At 45.5% G+C, this 21,499-nt stretch overlaps 1 protein-coding gene across 1 annotated transcript; it reads left to right on the top strand.

The window, feature by feature from the left end:
• Window positions 1–712: 712 nt before the first annotated feature.
• On the top strand, window positions 713–1,699 carry GSX2 (GS homeobox 2). Its single transcript, XM_056490510.1, has 2 exons — window positions 713–1,166; window positions 1,359–1,699. Exons 1-2 carry the CDS (start codon window positions 713–715, stop codon window positions 1,697–1,699), a joined length of 795 nt encoding a protein of 264 aa, XP_056346485.1.
• The last annotated feature ends 19,800 nt before the right edge of the window (window positions 1,700–21,499 follow it).

Raw genomic sequence — 21,499 nt, 5'->3', positions numbered from 1 at the left:
TGATGCAGAAAGTGCCTCCTGAAGGAATCCTGAGTGCAGGGAGTGGACCAGATTGGGGAAAGGTGTTGGCCGCAGGCTTCCGTGGGATCTACGGCCCTTTGGATGTTCTTTTACTAGGGGTGAGGGGGGCGGAGTTGAACCGCTTGTTTCAGGGCATTACCTGCTCTCACCTCTCGTTCCCTCCCGGCGAGGGAAAGGAGCGCTCTCCTCGGGGAAAACCCCCGAGCAGAAACTCCTTCCGATTAATTTCACCCCCTGCATCCCGGGTGTGTTGACAGAGGGACATGCCTGCGAGCGCGACGTGTGACGGGGCCGCGGGGCAGCTGCCCCCTCCCTGCTTTCTCTGCTCCTATAATTTATTTGAGGCGGAGGCAAAGGAGTGAAGTCATCGGGCAACGAGCAAGCACGCACACTTTGCCCCCCTCCCCTGCCCCGCTTTGGTCCCCCCCGGCAGCCTCTCCTGCCGGCCTGGGAAGCCGGGGAGATTTAGATCTGCGAGGCTTTCAGCCATCACGTGTTTAAATACTTGATATAAAACCCCGGCGCAGGGGATCCAGGCGGGGGGACTTTAAGACCAGCCCTCTCCAGGGACCCTTTTGTTCAGCTCTCAAACATAAGCACCTTCTCGACTCGCCAGGACTTCAGTGGCAACTTGGCCAAGCAGGAAAAACACGACTCGGGACAGCCGCCCCCGGCCTCGCAACCCTCCGCAATGTCACGCTCCTTCTATGTCGACTCTTTAATCATCAAAGACTCCTCGAGGCCGGCTCCGTCCCTTCCTGAGCATCATCACGGCCAGGACTTCTTCATCCCTCTCAGCATGCCTTCCCCCCTCGTCATGTCGGTGTCGGGCCCGGGCTGCCCGTCCCGAAAGAGCGGCGCCTTCTGCGTCTGCCCGCTCTGTGTCACCTCGCACCTGCACTCGTCCCGCGGCGGCGGCGCCGGCGGGGCCATCCCTCTGCTCAAGAGCCAGTTCCCCAGCGCCGCGGGCGAGGCCCAGTGCTGCCCGCGGACCGGCCACGCTCACCATCCTCCGCAGCACCCGCCGCCCGCCGCCTCGGTGCCCGCGGCCGCCGCCCTGGGACACCCAGCGCATCACCCACCTGCCTGCGCCGCCACCACCTACAGCGTCAGCGACCCCCGGAGGTTCCACTGCCTCGGCATGGGTAGGAGCCCTGCGGCCGCGGGGGAAGGGGGGCAGCTGGAAAGGGGGTGCCCCCAAGGGAGAGCGGCTGTCCCGGGTCGGAAAGCTGCTGGGCAATGTCTTCTCTCTCTTTCTGCCTGCCTGTCTGTCTGTCTCTAGCCACCCTCCCCAACTTTCCTCTATCCCGCTGAAGTTCGCATTTCTCTCCCTCCAGGAGGGTCCGAATCCAGCCAAATTCAAAACGGGAAACGGATGAGGACTGCATTTACTAGCACCCAGCTCTTGGAGCTGGAGAGGGAATTCTCCTCCAACATGTACCTGTCCCGGCTGCGGAGGATCGAGATAGCCACGTACCTGAACCTGTCCGAGAAGCAAGTGAAAATCTGGTTCCAAAACAGGAGGGTGAAGCACAAGAAAGAAGGCAAAGGCACCCAGCGAAACTCGCACGGCGGCTGTAAGTGCAGCACCAGCCAGGGGCATTACCCCCGGTCGGAGGATGAAGAGTCTCTATCCCCCTCATCGGCTACCGAGGATAAAGAGATCTCCCCGTTATGAGCGCGGCTCGGAGCTCCGCTCCTGCCGGCGGGTGCCAGCCCGGAGCGAGGTGGCGGCACGGCAGCTCACCTGGCACCGCTGCCCACCGACGGCAGCCCGCTAACCTGCAGCGGGCTGGCCCTCGCCGCCGAGGAGGTTTAATTGTCATCCATTCGCAGTAATAGAAAGATATATATATATATAAAAATATATTTTCGGAATGTAAATGTTTCCGAAACGTTATTTATGTAACCCCAGGAAAGGGCACCTGCTTTTTCTAAAATGTAACATGGGACAAGGCTCGCATGGCCCAGGGTGCCTGCCTCTGTATCCCCACAGACAATTTAAAGGAAAATAAAGAAACGTATTTGAAACCGAAAGGCGAGGCATAAACTCCCATAAACAAACCTGAAAAGCAAATTAAAACCTTAGAGAACCTTCTGGACGGACTTCTTAACAAATATAAGAAAAGACATAAAGATCGCCCGTTTGGGTTTGGGACGGCTGTTTGTCTGTGAATAGTTTTATATAAAAATTATATTTATATTTATTTAAATAAATGAGATCAGACAAGAATTTAATTTTTTTCTTCTTATCCCCCTCCCCCCGACCCTTCCTCGCATCAAGTGCCAGCCCAGTCGCAGCAGCGAGGGTGGACTGGCTGGGCAAGGTGCAGTCCTTGTCCTTCGGTGAAAGCATCGCTGTGTATGTGTCAGATCTGCGTAAAGAGTGAAAATAAAAGCCATCGGCTACTAACACGAACATGTTTTCTGTTCCCCTGTGACTCGGGACGGCTGGGGGGCGGAGGAGGGGGGGACTCCGCTCCGGCCGGAGCGCAAATACAGCCGGTCCTCTGAGCCCAGCAGCCTTGTGTTTCTTCCCAGCCGGAGCCAGCACACGCCCTCCTGGCGACTGACAGCTTTCTCCCGTCTGCTGGCCCGGCCACACCGCATTGGGGACACGCGGCTGCCGCTGGCCCAGGGCCGCTGGTCACGGCACGGGGCCGGAGCGAAGGGATGCTGCACATCCCCCGCCTTACCGGCCTGGCAGCCGCGGCTCTTCCCCCACCGAGGGGGCTGGCTGCACACCTCGGCCCCTCACCAGGCTGAAACTCCTCTTTAAGCTTTTATACGGGACGATGTTAAGCAGAGATCAGCGGATTTTTTTTTTTTTTTTTTTTTTTTTTTCCCCAACCCCTCAGGCGGCAGAACAGCATTAGCTCTTTTCGATGTTGATTTTATTAGGAGCCCTGGCCAGGCTTAGGGAGATCTGAGTGCAAACCCGTTAGGCTGAGACATGGCTGAAGTTCTTCACAATCTGTGTCGGCCAGTGCCCAGCCACGGGTCCCATCCTGCCTCTGCTTTGGGCAGCCCATCCTCAGCTCCTTGCAGGGGTGTTACAGGTGGCTGGTGGGAGTGGGATGGATCCCGAATGAGCCCCTTTATAACTTTTTTCCTAGCTCCTGCAGTACTGGCAGACAGCAAGTCTATATACAGCAAGAAATATAAGCAAATTAGAGGTGCCTTTTACACATTATGCTATTTCTCTCATCTTTTCCTTGGATGGCCTTTCCACAAATCCGATTTACACTTTTGACTTCAACCTCCGAAACTGCGCCAAAACATTTTTCATAAATAACTCCCTCAACAATCCCTATACCTATCGTGTTTGATCCGTAACTTCAGAGCTACTACCTGAGCTGACTACAGAGGCCAGCAGCCCACATGCCAGCTGAGTGCCTGGGGATGTTGGTTACCCCCGTGGCTGTTCTCTCACTTGCCAGGCTGGGGAGACCAAAGAGCCAAAGGCTTGAGGTCCTTGGACTCCTTCCCAGGGGGACTTCATGAAGGGTGTGGCTGAGGTGGTTGGCCCCTCTTCCCCAAAAATCTGCTGATGTGGAATCTGGAAACTGTTGATTCTCTGCTTCAGTTCATCTGTGTCTAATTTGCTTCTATAATCACAGTGGGTCTTTTCCAACCTTGAAGCTCTGTGAGGAGGCATTAGTTTGAGAGAAAGTACTGCCCATCCTCTCAGCAATGTCATCCCATACTGTTACAGGAGGGATCAACAGGCCTGCAGCAGCCTGGGAAAGCAGAACTTTGCTGGGTGAGAAAAAGCACCTGTCTCTGAAATATAAAACTGCAAAACTCAAAGGTATTTTAAAATTGGAAAGATTCACTTGATAGAGTGTATATGTTCTCAGTGGAACTCTGTGGAAACATGCACCTCAGTGAATAAATTGGTATTTCCCTCTGTTTCTGGAGATAAACAGTGATACTTCTCTTCATTTCAGTATTTAGCAATTTCTTAATAATAACAGGAAAATGAAGTTAGTTGATCTTGTAGTAATCAATGCTTGCATGTATTTTTCAAGGTTTGGGGTGTAATTGTGGTATATCATCATCATCATCATCACCATCATCATCATCACATACAATTGTCATTGGGTCAGTTGAGACAACATTTTATTTCAAAGTAAATATTTAATGTAAAAAATTTGGAAAAGAGGAATGATGCAATGGTTTTCCCTGAGACATCTCAGAAGGCTGACAAAACCAGCTTGACCTGAACCTGGCAGCGTGAGTGAAGCACCACTGGAAGTTGAATATACCATAATTTGTAGGAAATGTTTTGTAAATTTCCCACATCCAGCATTCAATATTTTGAAATGTAGGCAAATTCACATTAAAATGTGTTGGGTTTTTCCTTCTTCACCCCATCCTCCCTTCTTTCTACCCTTTTTTTCCCTCCCACAAAGTGTGAAGTGTGACTTTTCCCCTCACTCATCCAGTGCAGAAGACAGGCAGTGTTCAGCTCCTGACATAACTCGATGTCAGAGGGGTTGCCTGTGTCCTGTGTAGATTTCAAGTGTGGAACAGTCCCTAATGGCCCTCTGGGTCACTTGGCCCCCCAGCTGCTGCACTGGACCCCCTACAAGCAAGGACCCACAAGGGGAATATCACACAGCTAAAGCCTGATTGTTTGCACAAGAGATGCAAGTCGTGTTTGTGTGAGTGACCTGCTACTGGCCTTCTGTGACCTGTTGGGTTGGCATCCCTCCAGAGCTTTCCCCTTGAGATATTTATTTTCTAACTGTAATTCTACTTAAATAAATGAAAAAAAAAAAAAAAAAAAAAAAAATCGGAAGAAGAAAACATCCATCTTGAGGAGTTTCCTTGACCTTGGTCTGCATGGTTGAGGTCAGACTCATGACACTGGCTTCTCTGGTTGTGGATCCCCTGGTTGAACCCCCTCCCATGTCCTGATCAGATGTGTTAGCCCACAGGCAGCAGTGCCCGTGGGCTGCTGGAACATTGCAGTACCAAAGGCACTGTGCTCCCTCGGCTGCTCTTTCGAGCCTTGTCTTGAAGTCTCCGTAAGTGCTGCTGAAACCTTTCCCCGTTGTCTGAGCTCTTGCCACAATACCCACTGCCAGCATCTTGCACCTCTACCCCAGTCTCGGGGAGTGGAGGCCCTTGGGTCAGCTCCTTGCTTCCATCCGCGGTGTAGCTGGGATGCAGTGGCAGGTACCCTCCAGAGACTCCCAGACCGAAGAGCTCAGTGTTCTGGCTGGAGAACAGAGCCCCTCCCTGGGGTGTATGGGGCAGGCTCGGCCTCATCAGTGAAACCCCAAGCACTCACAGAGAGGAGGGCTCACAGTGCAGGGATCCGGGCCAGGGGACTGCGGGAAACTCTACTTCTTCAGGTTGGAGTTGGGGCAGAGAGGGGACAATCTACCTAATCCCGCTGCATTCACCTCTAGTTTGTCCTAATTTCCTGCTCCCGCGCCTCCCACTGACCGAACCCCCGTGGGACACGGCCTCGGGTGCGGCTCCCCGGTGCATCTGCTGCCCTTGCGGGCAGGAGCAGCCCAATCGGCGGCTCAGCTCCTGCCCGGGGCTCCTTTTCCCTCTTGCGTGATTCAGTCTACGGCACAGCCGCAGGACGAGGCCACGGCCAGAAAGGATCACTCGGGAGTTTCTGTGGTGCCCATGGGGATAAATAAGATGGTCGGGAAGGAGCAAGTCCTGTAACCATCGCCCGGGGACCACAGCGAGCGTCCTGACACAAGCTCGGTGGGTAGGGGGGTAGCACTCCCATCCTGGATCCGGAGCCGAAGGAAACCGGGCCAAAAAAGTATTTCTGTTTTGTGGGTGGCTTTGTTTTTCCTCTCTTTTCCTTTTTTTTTTTTTTTTTTTTTTTTTTTTTTTTTTTCATTTTTCTTTTCCCGCTGTTGCTGTTGCACACGATTTCGCGGCTGCTCGAAAAGCGCGTTAAGTACGGGAGTTGGAAGCGCATCCCGCAGCCTCCGCGCACCTCCGTCGGCCGAACCGGGTTTCGGTCAGGGCGAGAGAGCCCGGGCAGGGTCGGCAGCCGGGCCGGGGGGTCCTGGGTGGGACCCCTGCCCTGGGAAGGCTCCCTCGCTCCGCCGGGGCCCCGCCCGTGGCGGAGAGCCGTGCCGGGCAGCTGCCGGGGAGTCCCGCATGACAGCGGAATAACAAACAGCCCGAGCCCACTGTGCCACTCGGAAAAGCTCGGGGCGTGTGTCCGCGCTGCAGCGCGCTCAGCCTCGCCGTGAAAGGGCCGATTTCACGCAGGTTCTGCTCCGCGCCCCTCTCCGCCCCCCTGCGCGCTTCCCAGCCGGCCCCGCTCAGGGCTGTGCGCCCCCTCCGCGCCTCCCCCTGCCCGACCCCGGCCGCCGTGTCCGGGGGGATTTCACATCTTGGAAGCGAACGAAAAAAGATCGGAAGCGTGTGCTGTGTGCTCTGGAAAAATAACTAGTTTCAGATTAATGAAGGAGTGACAATTTCAAGGCTAACGTTGGCACTGCCCAAGCCAGAGCGTGGGGAGCTCGCCAGGCTTTGCTTTATATTGTCTGCTTTTCTGAAGAGCAGACAAAGATGGATAGAGAGACATTGAAAAGCAGGAGGCGTATTTCAAACAGTTCAATAAAGAGGGTTGTCACTTAAAGACAAGAACCATAGTGCTTTGATGACTTTGTATTAGCCTTACCGTTTCAAATAAGTGACTCTACTCTCTTTGCGGAATTCACCGAGTTTTAGTAGATGACACTTCAGTGAAGCCGCTTTAGACAGAAATGAGAGCTCGTAACTGCGGGGCAAATCTTCTCTTCGGGAGGGTTTTACATAGAATACTGCCGAACCGGTGCCTTTTTCTTCCCGTCCTTAAATTAAGGAACCTCGGTAAAACCGAAGTTTACAATTTACGTGGGACCGCTGTATGAAATAGGGAAAAACGCTCCGCCTCCGTGTGAATGTAAAGAAAGCGAAAGGGACGGCGAGAAACGCTGCCTCCCGGCAGAGCCCAGCAGCACAGGGGCGGTCTTTCCAAACCACTTTCTACACCCTCGGAGGAAGCACTGACACAGGGTGCTGGAAATAGAGTTGTGTGGAGTTCCCCAGGCAGCCCAGGCGTGTTCCCCGGCACGCCGGGACACGGTCCCGCGTGGGCCCACAGTGTCCCCACGGCCGTGTCCCCTCAGCTTTTCCTGCCGAGCTCTGGTGGGACGATCCCTCCCCTCTGCCCCGGGCAGCCGGGGTGCCGCAGCCCCCGGAGTGCGAGCCGTGCGAAGGAAGAGATGTCGCAGCCCTGCCGGGGGAGATTTTGCTGCCAAACCCGATAATTATTTTATATATACATATATATATATGTATGTAAAATCTTTTTTAAGATGAGGACCCCCGACCGCTGCAGCCCCCCAGGCTTTGAAGGCACAGCGAAAGGGCTTCACTGTGGGTTTGAGAGAACCATTTAGTCACTGTTTCATTAGGCACTATTTGAACCTTGCAACATGTGGTAATTTCTGGGGCAAGCTGAAAAGGGGGGATTATGTAGGAGGGACACAAGGAAATTAGCTAACGGTTAATTTAACTCGTTTTCTGGTAGAATTTTCGATACATTCCTAATTGACTGAGGAGGCAGGTGAAGTCTTCAGTTCCAGGCAGACTCATTCACGGTGAGAATAAATGGCTCTTTTTCAACTCTCACTGCTCACAATATATCATCAGGGAAAAGACATGCAATGAATATGTTGATTTAGGGTTTTTTTTATCATTATTATTAATGGAATTACACCCTGCTACGCAGGTGTGAGGGTAAAACCTGTACTGCGATGAAATCAGATTAACAATGAAATGAGAATTTTATTAGCTTTCTATGTCATATAGACCTGGATTTAAACTGTCAAAACAAGAAACAAGAGGGGGGGAAAGATAAGTCTGAAGAAAACAATGTCAATCAATGGGCAGAAATAGTAGCTTGGGTTCCAAATGGTAATTAGCTATAATTCACGGTGAATATTGACACTCCGCACTCTACACCATCTATATCAAATAGAGAATATATGATTAGCCCATAATGGCAATTGTTTTTTGGGTCCGGGGTTTGCCAATTAATCCTCACCACACCAATTTACTACGAAACCGGAACACTTGGTTGTAAGGTCCGAGTTTCAATAAAAGGTCGTGTTGAAAATAAACTGTCTGACATTCTCGCCGTGTTTGCAAAGGAAAAGGGATCCGGCCGGATCGTCCCAGGATGGTTTGGGAGCAGCGGAAAAGCAGCTGTGATCCTGCACCGGGCAGCTTCGGACAGCGGTGGGCTGGAGGTGACCCTGTGCTGGGGGCGGTGGGCTGGAGGTGACCCTGTGCTGGGGGCAGTGGGCTGGAGGTGACTCTGTTCTGGGGGTGGTGGGCTGGAGGTGACCCTGTTCTGGGGGTGGTGGGCTGGAGGTGACCCTGTGCTGGGGGCTGTGGGTTGGAGGTGACTCTGTTCTGGGGGCTGTGGGTTGGAGGTGACCCTGTTCTGGGGGTGGTGGGCTGGAGGTGACCCTGTTCTGGGGGTGGTGGGCTGGAGGTGACCCTGTTCTGGGGGCTGTGGGCTGGAGGTGACCCTGTTCTGGGGGCTGTGGGCTGGAGGTGACCCTGTTCTGGGGGTGGTGGGTTGGAGGTGACCCTGTGCTGGGGGCGGTGGGCTCGAGGGGACCCTGTTCTGGGGGTATGGGCTGGAGGTGGCCCTGCGCCGGGGGTGGTGGCGGAGGCGCTACCTGCGCGGTGTGCGGAGGTGTTGGGCGCAGCCAGGCAGGACCCGCCGTCGCCAGAGGAGCCCGCCACGTCTGCCAAGGGCCCCTTTGTAACCTGCTATAGAAAATGGAGGTATTCTGCATGACAAAGCCCAATTAAGCTCGCTATTCAGGACTTCTGCAGCTGGTAGCCCATTGGGAGAGTGGGAGGAAACGCGAATATATTCATTATGCGAAGGGGCGGTGAAAAGTACCAACAACGGCGGGTCTGGGTTGGGTGTTGGGTATGTTTGTTTGGTGTTTTATGTGTCATTCCCGTTATCTATATATGTAATTTGGTAGGAGGAGGGGCGGGGTGGGCGCTGCCGGGGGGCACAAGTCCCGGCGCACGGAGTTCCCGGCGGGCCGGGTCTCGCTCACAGCTGAAGGAGCATTCTCTTGCGAAGGGAGCAAGGAAAGCTGCCTGCCAGGCTGCAGGACAGCGCTGGGAAACTGTCCATTAATATACTAGCAAAGCTGTGGGTTTTCTGTAAGAATACTCTCTTTCTTAATTGTCACTCAACAGGGGTCAGCTGTGAACTGCCAAGGGGCTTTTACAGGCTGAGGGGCATGAAACCCCAGGGTGGACTGAAGGCCATCCAGACAAAATATTGGAGACCTAATACTAAGATTGACCCAGATAGTTAATTTATTCGTTTGCTTTCCAGTTCTACCTTCCTGAGCCAACAGGCCATAATATATGCATAGCTGTAGTTGGTATGTAAAACACAATTTCCCAAAGTGTCTGAGAAATAGCTGACATATTGTAGTCATCTTACCCTAAATAATCTGACTCCTATAATAGCAGAGGATTTTTAGCTCAGGCCTATGTGCCACTGCACACAGAACTGTGTTTGGGACCGCAGAGTCTTCAGCACTGACCACCAATGCATACATGTGAGCACAGATCATTCCCTTTTCTTCTGTAGAAGTATAACATGACAGAGAAAATTCCATTTCTATGTGCTCCCAGTCTTCTCAAAATGCCATGAAGTTTAAGCCAGAATGTGGTCAACCACACATGCAGAAGATGAAAATAGCATTAAGCCAAGGAGCATAAGACATGTAAAATGCATTTGAGCAAAATTTGGTATTCCATTTTTTCTCCAGTATGTTTATATTTTAACTAACCTACCACCCTTGTTGTATTCTTCTAGAACAGTTTTTAGAGTAGTCATGGCCTCATATCCTCAGTGCTGCTACAGAAAAGAAAGTAGACTTCTCCAGTTTAGGTACTGTGAAGGAAGGAGACTTTTGTTTGTTTGTTTGTTTTTGGTTTTTTTGTTGGTTTTTTTTTTTTTTTTTTGTTTCCATTCCCTTGAAAGACCAGTCTTGGCTTTTGATACATCTTCTGGAGTGGATAGACAGGGATCCCATGACAACTTGGTTTGAACTAGTGATCATAAACAGACTACATTGCGTCTTAGACATTTTTCACAATTAGACGTGATTCCCTCAACCAAATATGGGAGAACAGTGTAGGTGAGTCAATCTTGCTTGTCGAAAATCTGTAAGAACCCTGAGGGGAGCTAGAAGAGTAACAGAAAAAAATTGCTGCTTGATGCCATTAAGATCAATTTTGATTTTGCTGTCATCATTTTCATCTACTTTCATAGTTTTGTTTTGAAATTGCACTTTTTGACAGTCAAATGAAAAGCCATAAGGAGGGATGGTTTTCTGTTTGCTTGTGGTGGTGTTTTTCAGTATGACCTGCCAATTTCATGTTGCCAGTTTAAAATCTTTATGGAAATGCTGCTGCCATTAAGAGAAGGTCACAAGAGTTTTTGGGCGTTTTGGTATTGCCTATTTTCTCTTGCTAAAACATTTTTCAAGATCTGGTTTGTCTTTTGTAATTAATGCAGGACAGAGTGGGTTTAGGCAAAGTACAATTTAATAGATTGTGGCAGTTCAATGCACTGAATTTTTAGAAAAAGTTGTCAAATTGCAGTAAAGCTGTCAAATTTTTTCTCTTTTCCAATTTCTATTAAATATGAGCAAGTGGTTGTATGCACAGAAAGTAGATCTCAAGCTTTTTTATTTTTTTCTTTCTTAGGCAAAGGTAAAATTTATTGAGTTCCAAATGCATGCTACACCCCACTAGTCTGCCTCAGCAATGGATTACTTCTTGAGACAGTCTCCCTGTCTGTGAGAAAATGAGCAGACCTTTTTATCTTCAGAACTAATTATTGGAAAGAGTTTAAGCTAGAAATTTGATTTAGGAATGAAATTCAGAACTGTACAGGTGAGCTGCCATTGTAGAGGAGCCTGAGAAGAAACCCCCAGCTAAAAATCTTTTCCAAAACAGGCACTGAGTCCTTCAAACACCTTGATTTGGAACTTGATGCTTTTGGAAACACTCAGGAACAGGACTGAGATCATCACCTTTATACCTGGAGGGTTTCTTTATTGTCTGTACCATCAGCACTGGTAATAGGGACAGCAGTTACTGGAGGTCTCCATGGGGTGGGAGGACGTGTCCCCTGCCATGGTCCTGGCCTGAACCACTTGATGCTGCTGAGATTGGAGCAGCAGGGCTGGAGCTCACCATCCTGGGGGTACAGGCATTGTGCCCATCAGACAAGCAGAGCGGGTAATGCTGCTTTTTGCATTGAGGGAAACCCTGCACAAGTAAATGAAAGGGAATCCTGAGAAGTGCAGGCTGCCAGAATGATGTGTGTCAGCCTTGTTTATGCTGGAATCTCATGACAGAGGACAGTGTTGTTGCTGATAAAGATGGCCTTTGCCTCTGGTCATTCACAGTTCTCTGGACTGTCCCATGTTTTGCTCTTTTTTCTTTTCTATGGAAACTTCTGCCCTTGCCTTCATTCCATTTCTTGAGAAATATACAAAATCAGAGGATGTGATCAGGTCATCCTGTTTACAGCCCTGCACCTACATGGGAGGAGAGAGCATCAGTACATCTCTATGACTTCTACACTTTTCTAATTGACATTGGCCAATAGATACCAAAATTACAGGGGAGCTGAGTGGGTGGGACAAGCTTGAGAAACACACAGATGAAGGTTCAGACAGATTGCTATCATAATTTTACTCTTTTTAGAATATGAGACTTGCAGTATCATCTGCTGGCAGAACCTTCACTCCCATAGCTGCTAGGTCAAAGTTGAGATGGTTTAAATAAAACCTTCAGTGTAAATGCAGGCTTTGAAAGAGTTTGTCCAGAGGAAGACCTCTGCTGTGCTTGAGATATAGGAATGTCAGCAGGAACCACTGTCTGCCTGAAGCCATAAAGATGACATACTTTGGTGATCCTTTGCCTATAAGAACTAGGGTGTTTTGACTTAAAAAGAAAAGACTTGCATAAAATTACAGGAAGAGGAGAGAGTAAACATAGTGCATATTTAGAGCAAAGGACAGCACTGATCTGTTGTTGTTTTCATAACTGTTTTTTACCCCTTGCTAGTCTTGTGTTTAATTCTTCCCATACTCTAAAGAGAAATGGAAGAGATTCACTATTTTTTTCCTTATGTTTGTGTTCTCCCTGATGCCCTTTCCAAGGCAAACTCTTGGGCATTTGAAGAAATTTGACATTTGAAATTAAAGACTATTTTTTGTGTAAAAGGTAAACAGGAGATATAGATGTTTGAAAACTATTTCTGTCTTACCCTAATTTAGGAGGGCCAGCTTCAACTTCCCCAGCCTGTGCAGCAAGCTGCAGTCCTCAGACAGCATGCATCTTCACCTTGGCTTTTCCATTTCATCTTATTCAGGTTTCAGCTTATCTTGAGGGAACCTGTGAATCTTCTAGGTCACATTTTGCAGTAATAATTAAAAAAAATATGTATAGGAAAGCAGGGTATATTATACCCCAGCCTGTCTATGATATAATGCTGTCTTTCACAGAAGTAACAACACAGAAACAACTGGTTTTCTTTTTTGGAGGCTATTTAGGGATGAGATAAGGAAATATTTCTCTTTCACCTTTTAAGATGTATACTCTTTGGAAACAAGGGGAATAATGTTGGGCAATGGTTTATTGTTCTTTTGTTGGTTTTATACACATATGTTCTATTACACATATGCATGCACAGTTCTTTCTACACACTGAAAGGAACTAGAGAAACTAACAGAAAATTTTGTATTTGAAAAGATTATTTACTAATCGAAATGGTATACATTTGCAAAGACATTTTTTGGCAGGGGACGCTGGAAAACCTAGAGAATTAACAGCTCTACAGATGGGCAACATCCAGGTGTGAAACAAAGAGTGAAAGAAGTGGTCCAGCCAACTTGGAGAGGGACTTTAATGGGAAACTGCGCTTGGACCGATTTGCTCCGAGATAGAATTTGAACTAATGCCACCTAATGGAGAGCGGGAATCACTGCGGCAGGAGAAAAGGTTGAAGTTTAGGGTCGGTTCAGGGGAGCTGCGTGGTGGTTCCCCCCTGGGCTCTCTTTGGAAGGTATGGAGAAAGCAAAAGGTGAAAGTTGAAAAAAAAAAAAAAAGTGGAGAACAAAAGTTTTCCCTAAGAAAAGGAGTATTTTGATTCATTGGTGATTTTACTGTTCAGGCTGCCAGACTGTATAAAAGAGGGAACAGGAATGACCATCAAATCAAAGAGGGGATGGGGATTTGAAAACTTCATTGTTATTGTAGCTGGAAGAGAAAATGGCACAACATGAATCCATTCTAGGGGCAATGATTGTAAATGAGAAAGGGAATGGCACAAAGGTAACCCTTTCCAGTCCTAACAAGGTACACTTGTGTGGTCCTAACACCCTTTGGCTCTCTATTTTGTGTAATTTGCTGGTTTCTTTGCTAGAATGACTGCATGCTTGTAGCCCTGGAGCAGTGAATTAACAAATATATTTTCATCTTTGGAAAACAGAATTTTCCATCATAATTACATTAATGCTAACCAATAAATACATTTTAACTTTTCTATAGCATCATGAAAGAGATTTTAGAGTGACTAAAGCAATTCCATCCACTCAGAGCACTCCAATGTTTTTGCTAAGATGAACTGTATTCTCAGCAAAAAAGGTCAAGGAGAAAACATTTCAAACCCTGTGCCTGGCTCAGATATGTGCAAACACAACTGGAGGTACAAACAAACCTTGAAGTGTCCATGCAAACATAAGTTTGCAGAAGCAAAGCAGGATGTACATGAAAATGGGAGTTTGCTCACACACACTAACTAGCTGGAGCAGAAAGTAGCAGGAGAGTTTTACCTTAATTATTTTAGAAAGTGAAGCAGGATGGTGATATTTGCCTGGGCCACTTCACACTGTTGGTCATTTCCCACCCTCCTGGGAAAATGCTGAGAGGGCTTTGCTGGTTTGTAGGCACAGCTTGGTGGGTTTGTATACAGCTACAAGAAAAGTGGGGCAGGAATTCAGAGTGAATTACAGCAAGGGTCAAACAGATCCTCGTGGAAAACCTCCTGGGGACTGTAAGAGAGCTGTTGACTGTTAGAGAGCTGCTAAATCTTAAAGCCAGATTTGGAGTAGGGCTGCAGCAGGACTGAGAGTTAAGTGTGGGCCTAGGTGAAAGCCAAGTCTAGGTGATTCTCTAACTCTTATGTATATTTTTTGTAGACCATTTGAATTTGTTAACAGAATTTGTTAAAAACTGATTAAAAGATTTTGTGAGTACTACGGTTATCTATGTATCTCTCAATATATCCCTCTACATGGAATATTGTCAGAAAGCTCAGAAATCCCAGCATTATACATCTTTTAGAAAATAAATGACAATTTTAAGGGCTATTTAAGGGGGAAATATACCTAGGTTAAGTTTATAATATAAATTACATTTTTAAAAAACGATACGTACTACAGATAAGGAGATGGGATGGGTGATGACTTCACTTTTAGGCCTCAATTAGGTCTTCCATTAACACCAAAATTATTCTTATACTTTTGTTTTAATGATCCGTGCCAGAGGAATTAGCTATTTTTCCCAATTCCCATTTTTCAACAGTTTCTGCTACTTAATAATCCAAAAATGCTCCTTTTTTTTTAGGACCCTATTGCCCTTCTGCTATTGTGGTATTTGGAACTTACCCACCATGTATGTTAAATTTATTATCAATATTCTGAGTCAAAGGAATAAGTTTAGAAGCACAAGAGAAGACTGGAAGTACTGTGCACTGAAATAAGTGCAAGTCTTTATTTGAATGGATCACAGATGCGTTTTTGCATCTCAGCAACATGAGGGAAAATAATTTCCCAGATATGTAGATTATGAAATAGCAGGAGGTGCCAATGTGTTGTCTAAATGAAATGTGTTCTCTCTGAAGGTTTATATTCAAATGCCAACCTGAAGAGACTGATGCTTGTATTGTAGGTATCCACAGGAAAAAGAGCTAATGCTTTTATGCAGCAATGGCATCATCAACAACTCTGTGGGCAAGCCAGAAATAACAGCAGAGCAGGAGAATTTCTATCAGCTTTCTTTTTCTACTCTTCTAAGATTTCATTAGTTCAATATTAAGCCTCAAGGAACCAAACCACTTTGCTGCATTTGCTATACAGAGCAAACTGTCCCTTCATTCAAAAAAGATCTCTGCTAAAATCAAATGGAAAACTGTCACTGTTTTTACACTGCTGTAGCTGATTTTATTTATTTATTTAGGTTTCTCAGTTTCTTGCAGAAAGTATTGTTTGCTGGGGCTTCCCCTGCTCTGTTTCTTAGAGAACAGCTACTGATTAGAGAACAACTACTGATATTTCTTGTCTTATATTGAGTGAGGAGGATGAAAGTAATGCACCACCAAGGACAAATGTGAGAGACAAGACCAAACACCAAATTTTGCAAATGCTGCTCTCTGTGTTACTCACCACTCAAGATCAGCCCAGTATGAAGGAGTGCTGGTGAATTGCTGATGCATTTGTTTGTACCCTGGAGCCACCTGCCCTTTTTTACCCATTCAACAGATTGTTATTCTAGTATTCTATGTCTTCCTATAGGTTGCCTAAAACTTTTGGAGTAAGGAAGTGTTTCACTTTGAGGAAAGCCTACTCTTTAGAGTATGTTCCTCTGAAATCAGTGACAAAGTACTCTTGGATTCCATTGTCTGCAGGGTCAGTTTCCAAGATAATATTGACTGATGTAAGAACTTTGAGAACTTTGAGCATTCCAACCCTAGATTGTAATGTCACACAGGACAGCTATTCCTATGATATTCTTGTATGCATTGTCAGGCATTACTCCTGATACACCTACATTTTCAAACAACAACAAAAACAAAAAAGAATGTGCCTTACTAAATGCTCAGGGAGATAATATTATTGTGCACCCTAGATTTTACTATTATTTTGTTGGCAACAAACTGTTGGCTTTGAGATCCAGGTATCCTACTAAAGCTTTACTGCAAATTTTGGGAGATATATGTATTTCTGGCATTCAGTGTGAAAACTTGCAGCCTTTGCTCTGAAAATGGTGAGGCACTATAAGAAGTGCCCATCCATTCAAACAAACCCCAAAAAAATTTACATTCAGTATGGCATCTTTGGTGGAAATACAATTTTTTTCTGGTCTTGTTTTTTCCTTTCAAGTAGAAATGTGTACACAGGTTATTTTCTATTAATACTGAATGGCAACAAGTACACGCATGAGAATAATTTTATTTTAAGCACAACAACCCAAGAAAAAATAAAGTAACATGTAAAAAGCACAGTTTTGGCCCATTTCAGCATACCTATTTTCCTTCATGGACTGTATTCAATAATTCAAGTCTGCTTGAATAAACTCTTGGACTGGATGCCCGAAGTGAGACAAAATGAACTCTGACTGGCAGGAAGGAAAAACCAAAGTACAAGGATTGGTGATGCTATATATTTTACAGGGTGTCAGAGCTGCCAATTATTCTGCTTTTCCCCAGACTGCAAAAATGTGAGAACTGTCAAAACCAAGACAACTACCCACTCTCTGCTGTAAGTAATGATCATAAAATGTTTTAAGTATGCATTTGCACACATGATTCCTTTTTTTTTTTTTTTTTTTTTAATGGACTAGAGTATACAACATTGCCAAGGGAATATTTTTACTTCTAATGTGCCTTAAATATTCAGCAGTGTGCTCAAATTCTTTGGAAAACAGTCATTACTGCATAGAGGATTTCAGCTTGAAATACTCAAAGAGCATCAGAGAGTGAGACACACACTTTACTGTAAGCAAACATTTAATTTGCTTTGAACACAAAAGCTGTCTTGTTTATAGTGTTTCAAGTGAACCATTTTAGAGGTACTGCAGTGGATTTACAAGATGAGTTGACAGTGTTGTTGTTAATCCCACTCATCAGTGTAAGTGCACAGGGATTTCCCCTTGGGAACCAAGTCCAACAGGCCTTTGAATCAGAAGACTTTCTTATTTGATTTCTTTACTGACCTGGTCCTGCTTCTACTTCTGCAGTAGGTCAGCTGAAGGCATGGGCTCTAAAGAGAAATCTTGAGAGCAGTTTCTAACTAGAGGGAGCAGGGGATGGATGCTCTCAGTATTTCGTGTCCATTGCATTTGTCATCACTATGGCTTTACACTGGAAATGCTCCCTTTTAATTAGAGAATTCAGTATTGTCTGAGCACACTTCAGAGGTTAAGTATGTGATTAAGTGCTTTCCTGAATCACTCTCTGGAGACACCTCTCTCTTTCCATGAATCCAGAGGCAGCCAGCTCAGCTTGAGTACCTTCATATGGAAGGCTGGATAGAGCTGGCTACTCTAAGTTCCTCCTTGGTGGCTATGACTGCAAAAGGATGCTAGACAATTTTTCATTTCCAGATTACATATATCAAGCTGCATTAGCTAGTGTCTTCCTCTCAAGGTCTGTCTGGCAGTATAAAAACCTCATTCAAACTGGCTTTACAGTCTCTTGGGCAAATTCTGCTGCTCATTATGCTGTAGCTCTGAAGGCTGCAGCAGTGGATGTCTTCTACTCACAAGTTTGTCTGACAGTCCCACTGACTTTCTTACTACTAAATATTAACCCTTAATGTTTGGGAGAAAAGTATTTGTGGATGTGTTCCCTGCCAGCTCCTAAATTGTTATGAGATTTTCCTACATTTTCCCATTTTTTTGTGAGCACAAGGGAGTGATGTAGAAAGAACTGGGAGGATTTTTCAGGTGTGGATAATTTTTATGTGGGTGGTAGGTCTATTTTCCTGCCCTGACCACATTCCATATATTCATCTTCACCTCTGTGAACTTTTTCTGGATTTTCTGGGGAAAGGTTGCTCCTCAGAGAGAGTAGTAGCATCTCAAAGGGGTTTTGTTTTGGATCAGGTGATCTACCAGAAGAAATATGGAATAAATTGACTTAGGAATAGCAGTGATGGCTAGATGCATAGTCAGTCTGGTGTATAATTAGACATGAGTCATTTGGTAAGCAAGAAATTAAACCCACTGGCCAGAAAATGTGGAGGAAGTGAGGTCAAGCCCCGTGCTCCTCCCTATTCCTCCATCCCCATCCAACCTGTACAATGACTGTCAGAGTGTGGGGTGGCTTCACAGTGAACTCCTCACAGCAGCTCACACTTGGTTGCTCTATGGCATGTATGTCAGGAAATAATAGGAGTTGGGATTTTCTGCTCTCACTGCCATGAAGTCAAGAGCTATTGAGTGAACACTGCTCATGCAGGGTTGGCAAGATGGGACAAAGATTGGGCAAAAGCCTAAGAGGCCTGGCTGGTATCTACTGTGCTATTTTGACAACTTTATGAGAAAAAAAAGAGAGGATAGTACCATATTTATCTAATACATTAACTTCTGTGAAGATTTAGTTAGAAGCACCTTTGCACATGAAGTAGATTAGTTATAGATGGAGAAAGCATGTACAGGATAAAATATTGCATACAATTTTATTAATGACATTGCTTCTTCATTTTGATGTTGACCTCACTTTCAGATCATCTTTATAAGTTTCTGTATTGGGCCCCAGATTTACAGTGCATGTATATTGTCCAAACTGGGAGGATTTCTTGGTATTCCTTTCTTCCTTTTCTTTAACACTGCTAATTAATGAAGCACTTCTACAGTACCACAAATCTGGGAAACTCATGCTGTACACCAGTAATTGGATCTGGCATGTTGAAAGAAACTTTCTTGTGATGGGCAATAAAGAATGACACCTTTTTAATGGAAAAGAATCTATATTTTAAAATGCAAACACACACATATGAATATTTCTTTTTCAACTACACATAATACAGATGAATAACAATTTTAACAGGTGCTTAGTTTGACAAGTCTCAAGTGATTTCCTGGAGTAGTTTATATCAAATGGCAGGTAACATACAACAACCTGTTTATTCTCTTAACTGATTCTCCTTTTGTATATCTGGGGTGCAGAGATGGTGTTAATTCAGTGGGATTCATCCTGATTTGGACCATGTAGGCAAGAGTGGGATCTCTTCATGCTGAGTTGATGAACATTTTGTTACACTGCTCAGGAAAATATTTTGACTGATGAGAGAAAATGCCTGTAATACGGCACTCAATGTGTTTAGATGGAGTTGTTGTCATTTAAAATAGTGGGCTGAGTTTTGACAACATAAATGTTTGTCATCTTTACCCAGGAAACAAAAAATCTTTATTTATTTCAGTGGTGCAAAAACTGGCTTATCAAGAAAGCATTGTAATTTCCAGAGGACTTAGAGGATGTTCAGATTTGTGGGGCTAAGTCCCTTACAGATGGATTTAAAATACAGTTATAATAAGCTGTGTGAAGGTTTCAAATGATGCATTAGAGCAATATTGCTTTTTGCAGTAAAATGACCAACAGTTATTTCCATTCCTCTAGAGTTCATAAGAGTTATAGCCTCTTCCTGGAATTTAGAAAACACTGTGATTCACTCCACTTTAAAAGCAACATTAAAGCATGGTGGGAAAATATTGCATGCCACAACTCTTTTGAGCAAAATTGCCACTGCTGCCTTTTTGATATTTAGAAAGTGCAGTTCTAGTGAGAAACTTGCAGTCATAGACTTTCTTCTTGCACAGAAACTGAACCAACAGCCTCAAGAAGGAATAAGACTTGACAAAAGCAAAGCTGGGGAAAATATTACCCACCCATATTGGTGTTGGTGTGTTTAGGATGACAGGGATTTCTGCTTAGAAACCCATAGCAGATGGAGCAATATCATTCTCCATTTACACTTGCCTTCTCTCCTGTAAGAGCTGAAATGTGACAAAAAAAGTCAGTAAAGGATTTTTCCAATTTTATTTGTAATTGCTCTACTAGCATTTGATGTTTTTTGTCAACATGAAGTTGAATCCCAAATTCCTGACTGCAAGCTGAGCTACAGCTTTGCTTAAGAACAAAACAGTTCTACCAGTGTAGAAGGCTGCAAGCATTGCCTGGGGTAAGATATTTAGGACTTGGAGCACTGTTTTTAAGGGAGAAAAAGACACAGACACTTTTAGATGACAGACCAAGGCAACATTTCTGGGGTAAACTCCTTGGTGGCAGCTGGGTGACAGATGTTCTGACACAGCTGTTTGTCATTACACTCCCAGCAGCTCCACACCACTTGTATCTGCCCATGGAGCACCTCCCATAAAGCCATTCTTTGTTTTTATTTTTATTTTTTTTTTAATAGTCAACATAGATGAACCATGTTAACTTAATTGCCTTAACAAGGTGATTTTGGCTGACCTGAGCCATTTTAGGAGAAATACATCAGCAATCCTAAGAGCAGGTGTGTGGATAGGGCAGAATTGGTGGAGTTTCCATGTGGGGATGGATGCAAGGAGCAGAGGGGCTGGGAAGCTCCAAAACCCAAGCTGCTGTGATGTTAACAAACTATGTTGCTCAGCAGGTCTTATTAGCCTGGGCATGGTGCCATGCAGCTGAGGGGACAATGTGCAGCCAGCAGTGGCTCTGGGGTCTCTGCAGAGTGCCCTGCTGTGCAGTGTAGACATCTACTTTGTGTTCTCTCCAGACCATTCATGCTACAGCTGTTTTTAAGAGGTTAAAAAGGCCTCAGACTTGACAAGATGCATGCAGTTGAAGCTCAAAATGAAATTATTAGTTTGTCTAATGTGGGCTCACATATATCTCAGGTTATTAAATTTCACCTACTTCTTTTTCGGAGTCTGGAACTGATCCAAAGCCAACTGCAGCCTCTGGAATTACTCCAGAAAGTTCAATGGGTTGTGATTCAGGCTTTGAGTCAAGCCTTAACTTTATACATTTTTGATTATTGAAAGGACTCTAATCCCCTTCTGCCTCCATGTGTGCTGACACAGAGACCTCATTTTCCACTGGTTAATGCTGGAATTTGTCACTTTTTTTTTAGGAAACATGCAGCATTTTTATCCAATGCAGTCAAACAATGTATTTTTCTGATAGATTTTGTGGGAATGTTAATGGAGTTGTGGCACAGACTTAGGATGTGGCTGACACAAATTATTTCTAAAACTCAGTGAGTTGTGAGCATAGAAACAGAAGTATTGTCTTTCAGCTTCAAATTACAGCTTTCTGTCCCTGAGTTGCAGGTGCTGTCCCCAGAGGTGAAGGGTGAGCCACACCCACAGAGGTATACCAGCATCCCTGCTCAGGTAAGTATTCCCAAAGCTTTGAGGAAAAAAAAAATCTAGCTGGTCGGTAGAGTAATGAAAAGCAGGCATTTGACTCACACCAGCCACAAAAATAGCAAGTGGAATGCAGAAAATATTTTTGCTTCTGGAAGCAGGAGAGAAGAAGGGGAGATAGAGAAATGACAAGGAAACTCACAAAGCAAGGTTGGCATTTACCAAGTGAGCCTGAGCAAGCAGAACA

Source organism: Oenanthe melanoleuca, chromosome 4 (genome assembly GCF_029582105.1).
Source record: "Oenanthe melanoleuca isolate GR-GAL-2019-014 chromosome 4, OMel1.0, whole genome shotgun sequence".
NCBI lineage: Eukaryota > Metazoa > Chordata > Aves > Passeriformes > Muscicapidae > Oenanthe > Oenanthe melanoleuca.
The sequence above is the reverse complement of the archived record's forward strand: the minus strand, read 5'-3'. Positions and strand labels throughout refer to the sequence as shown.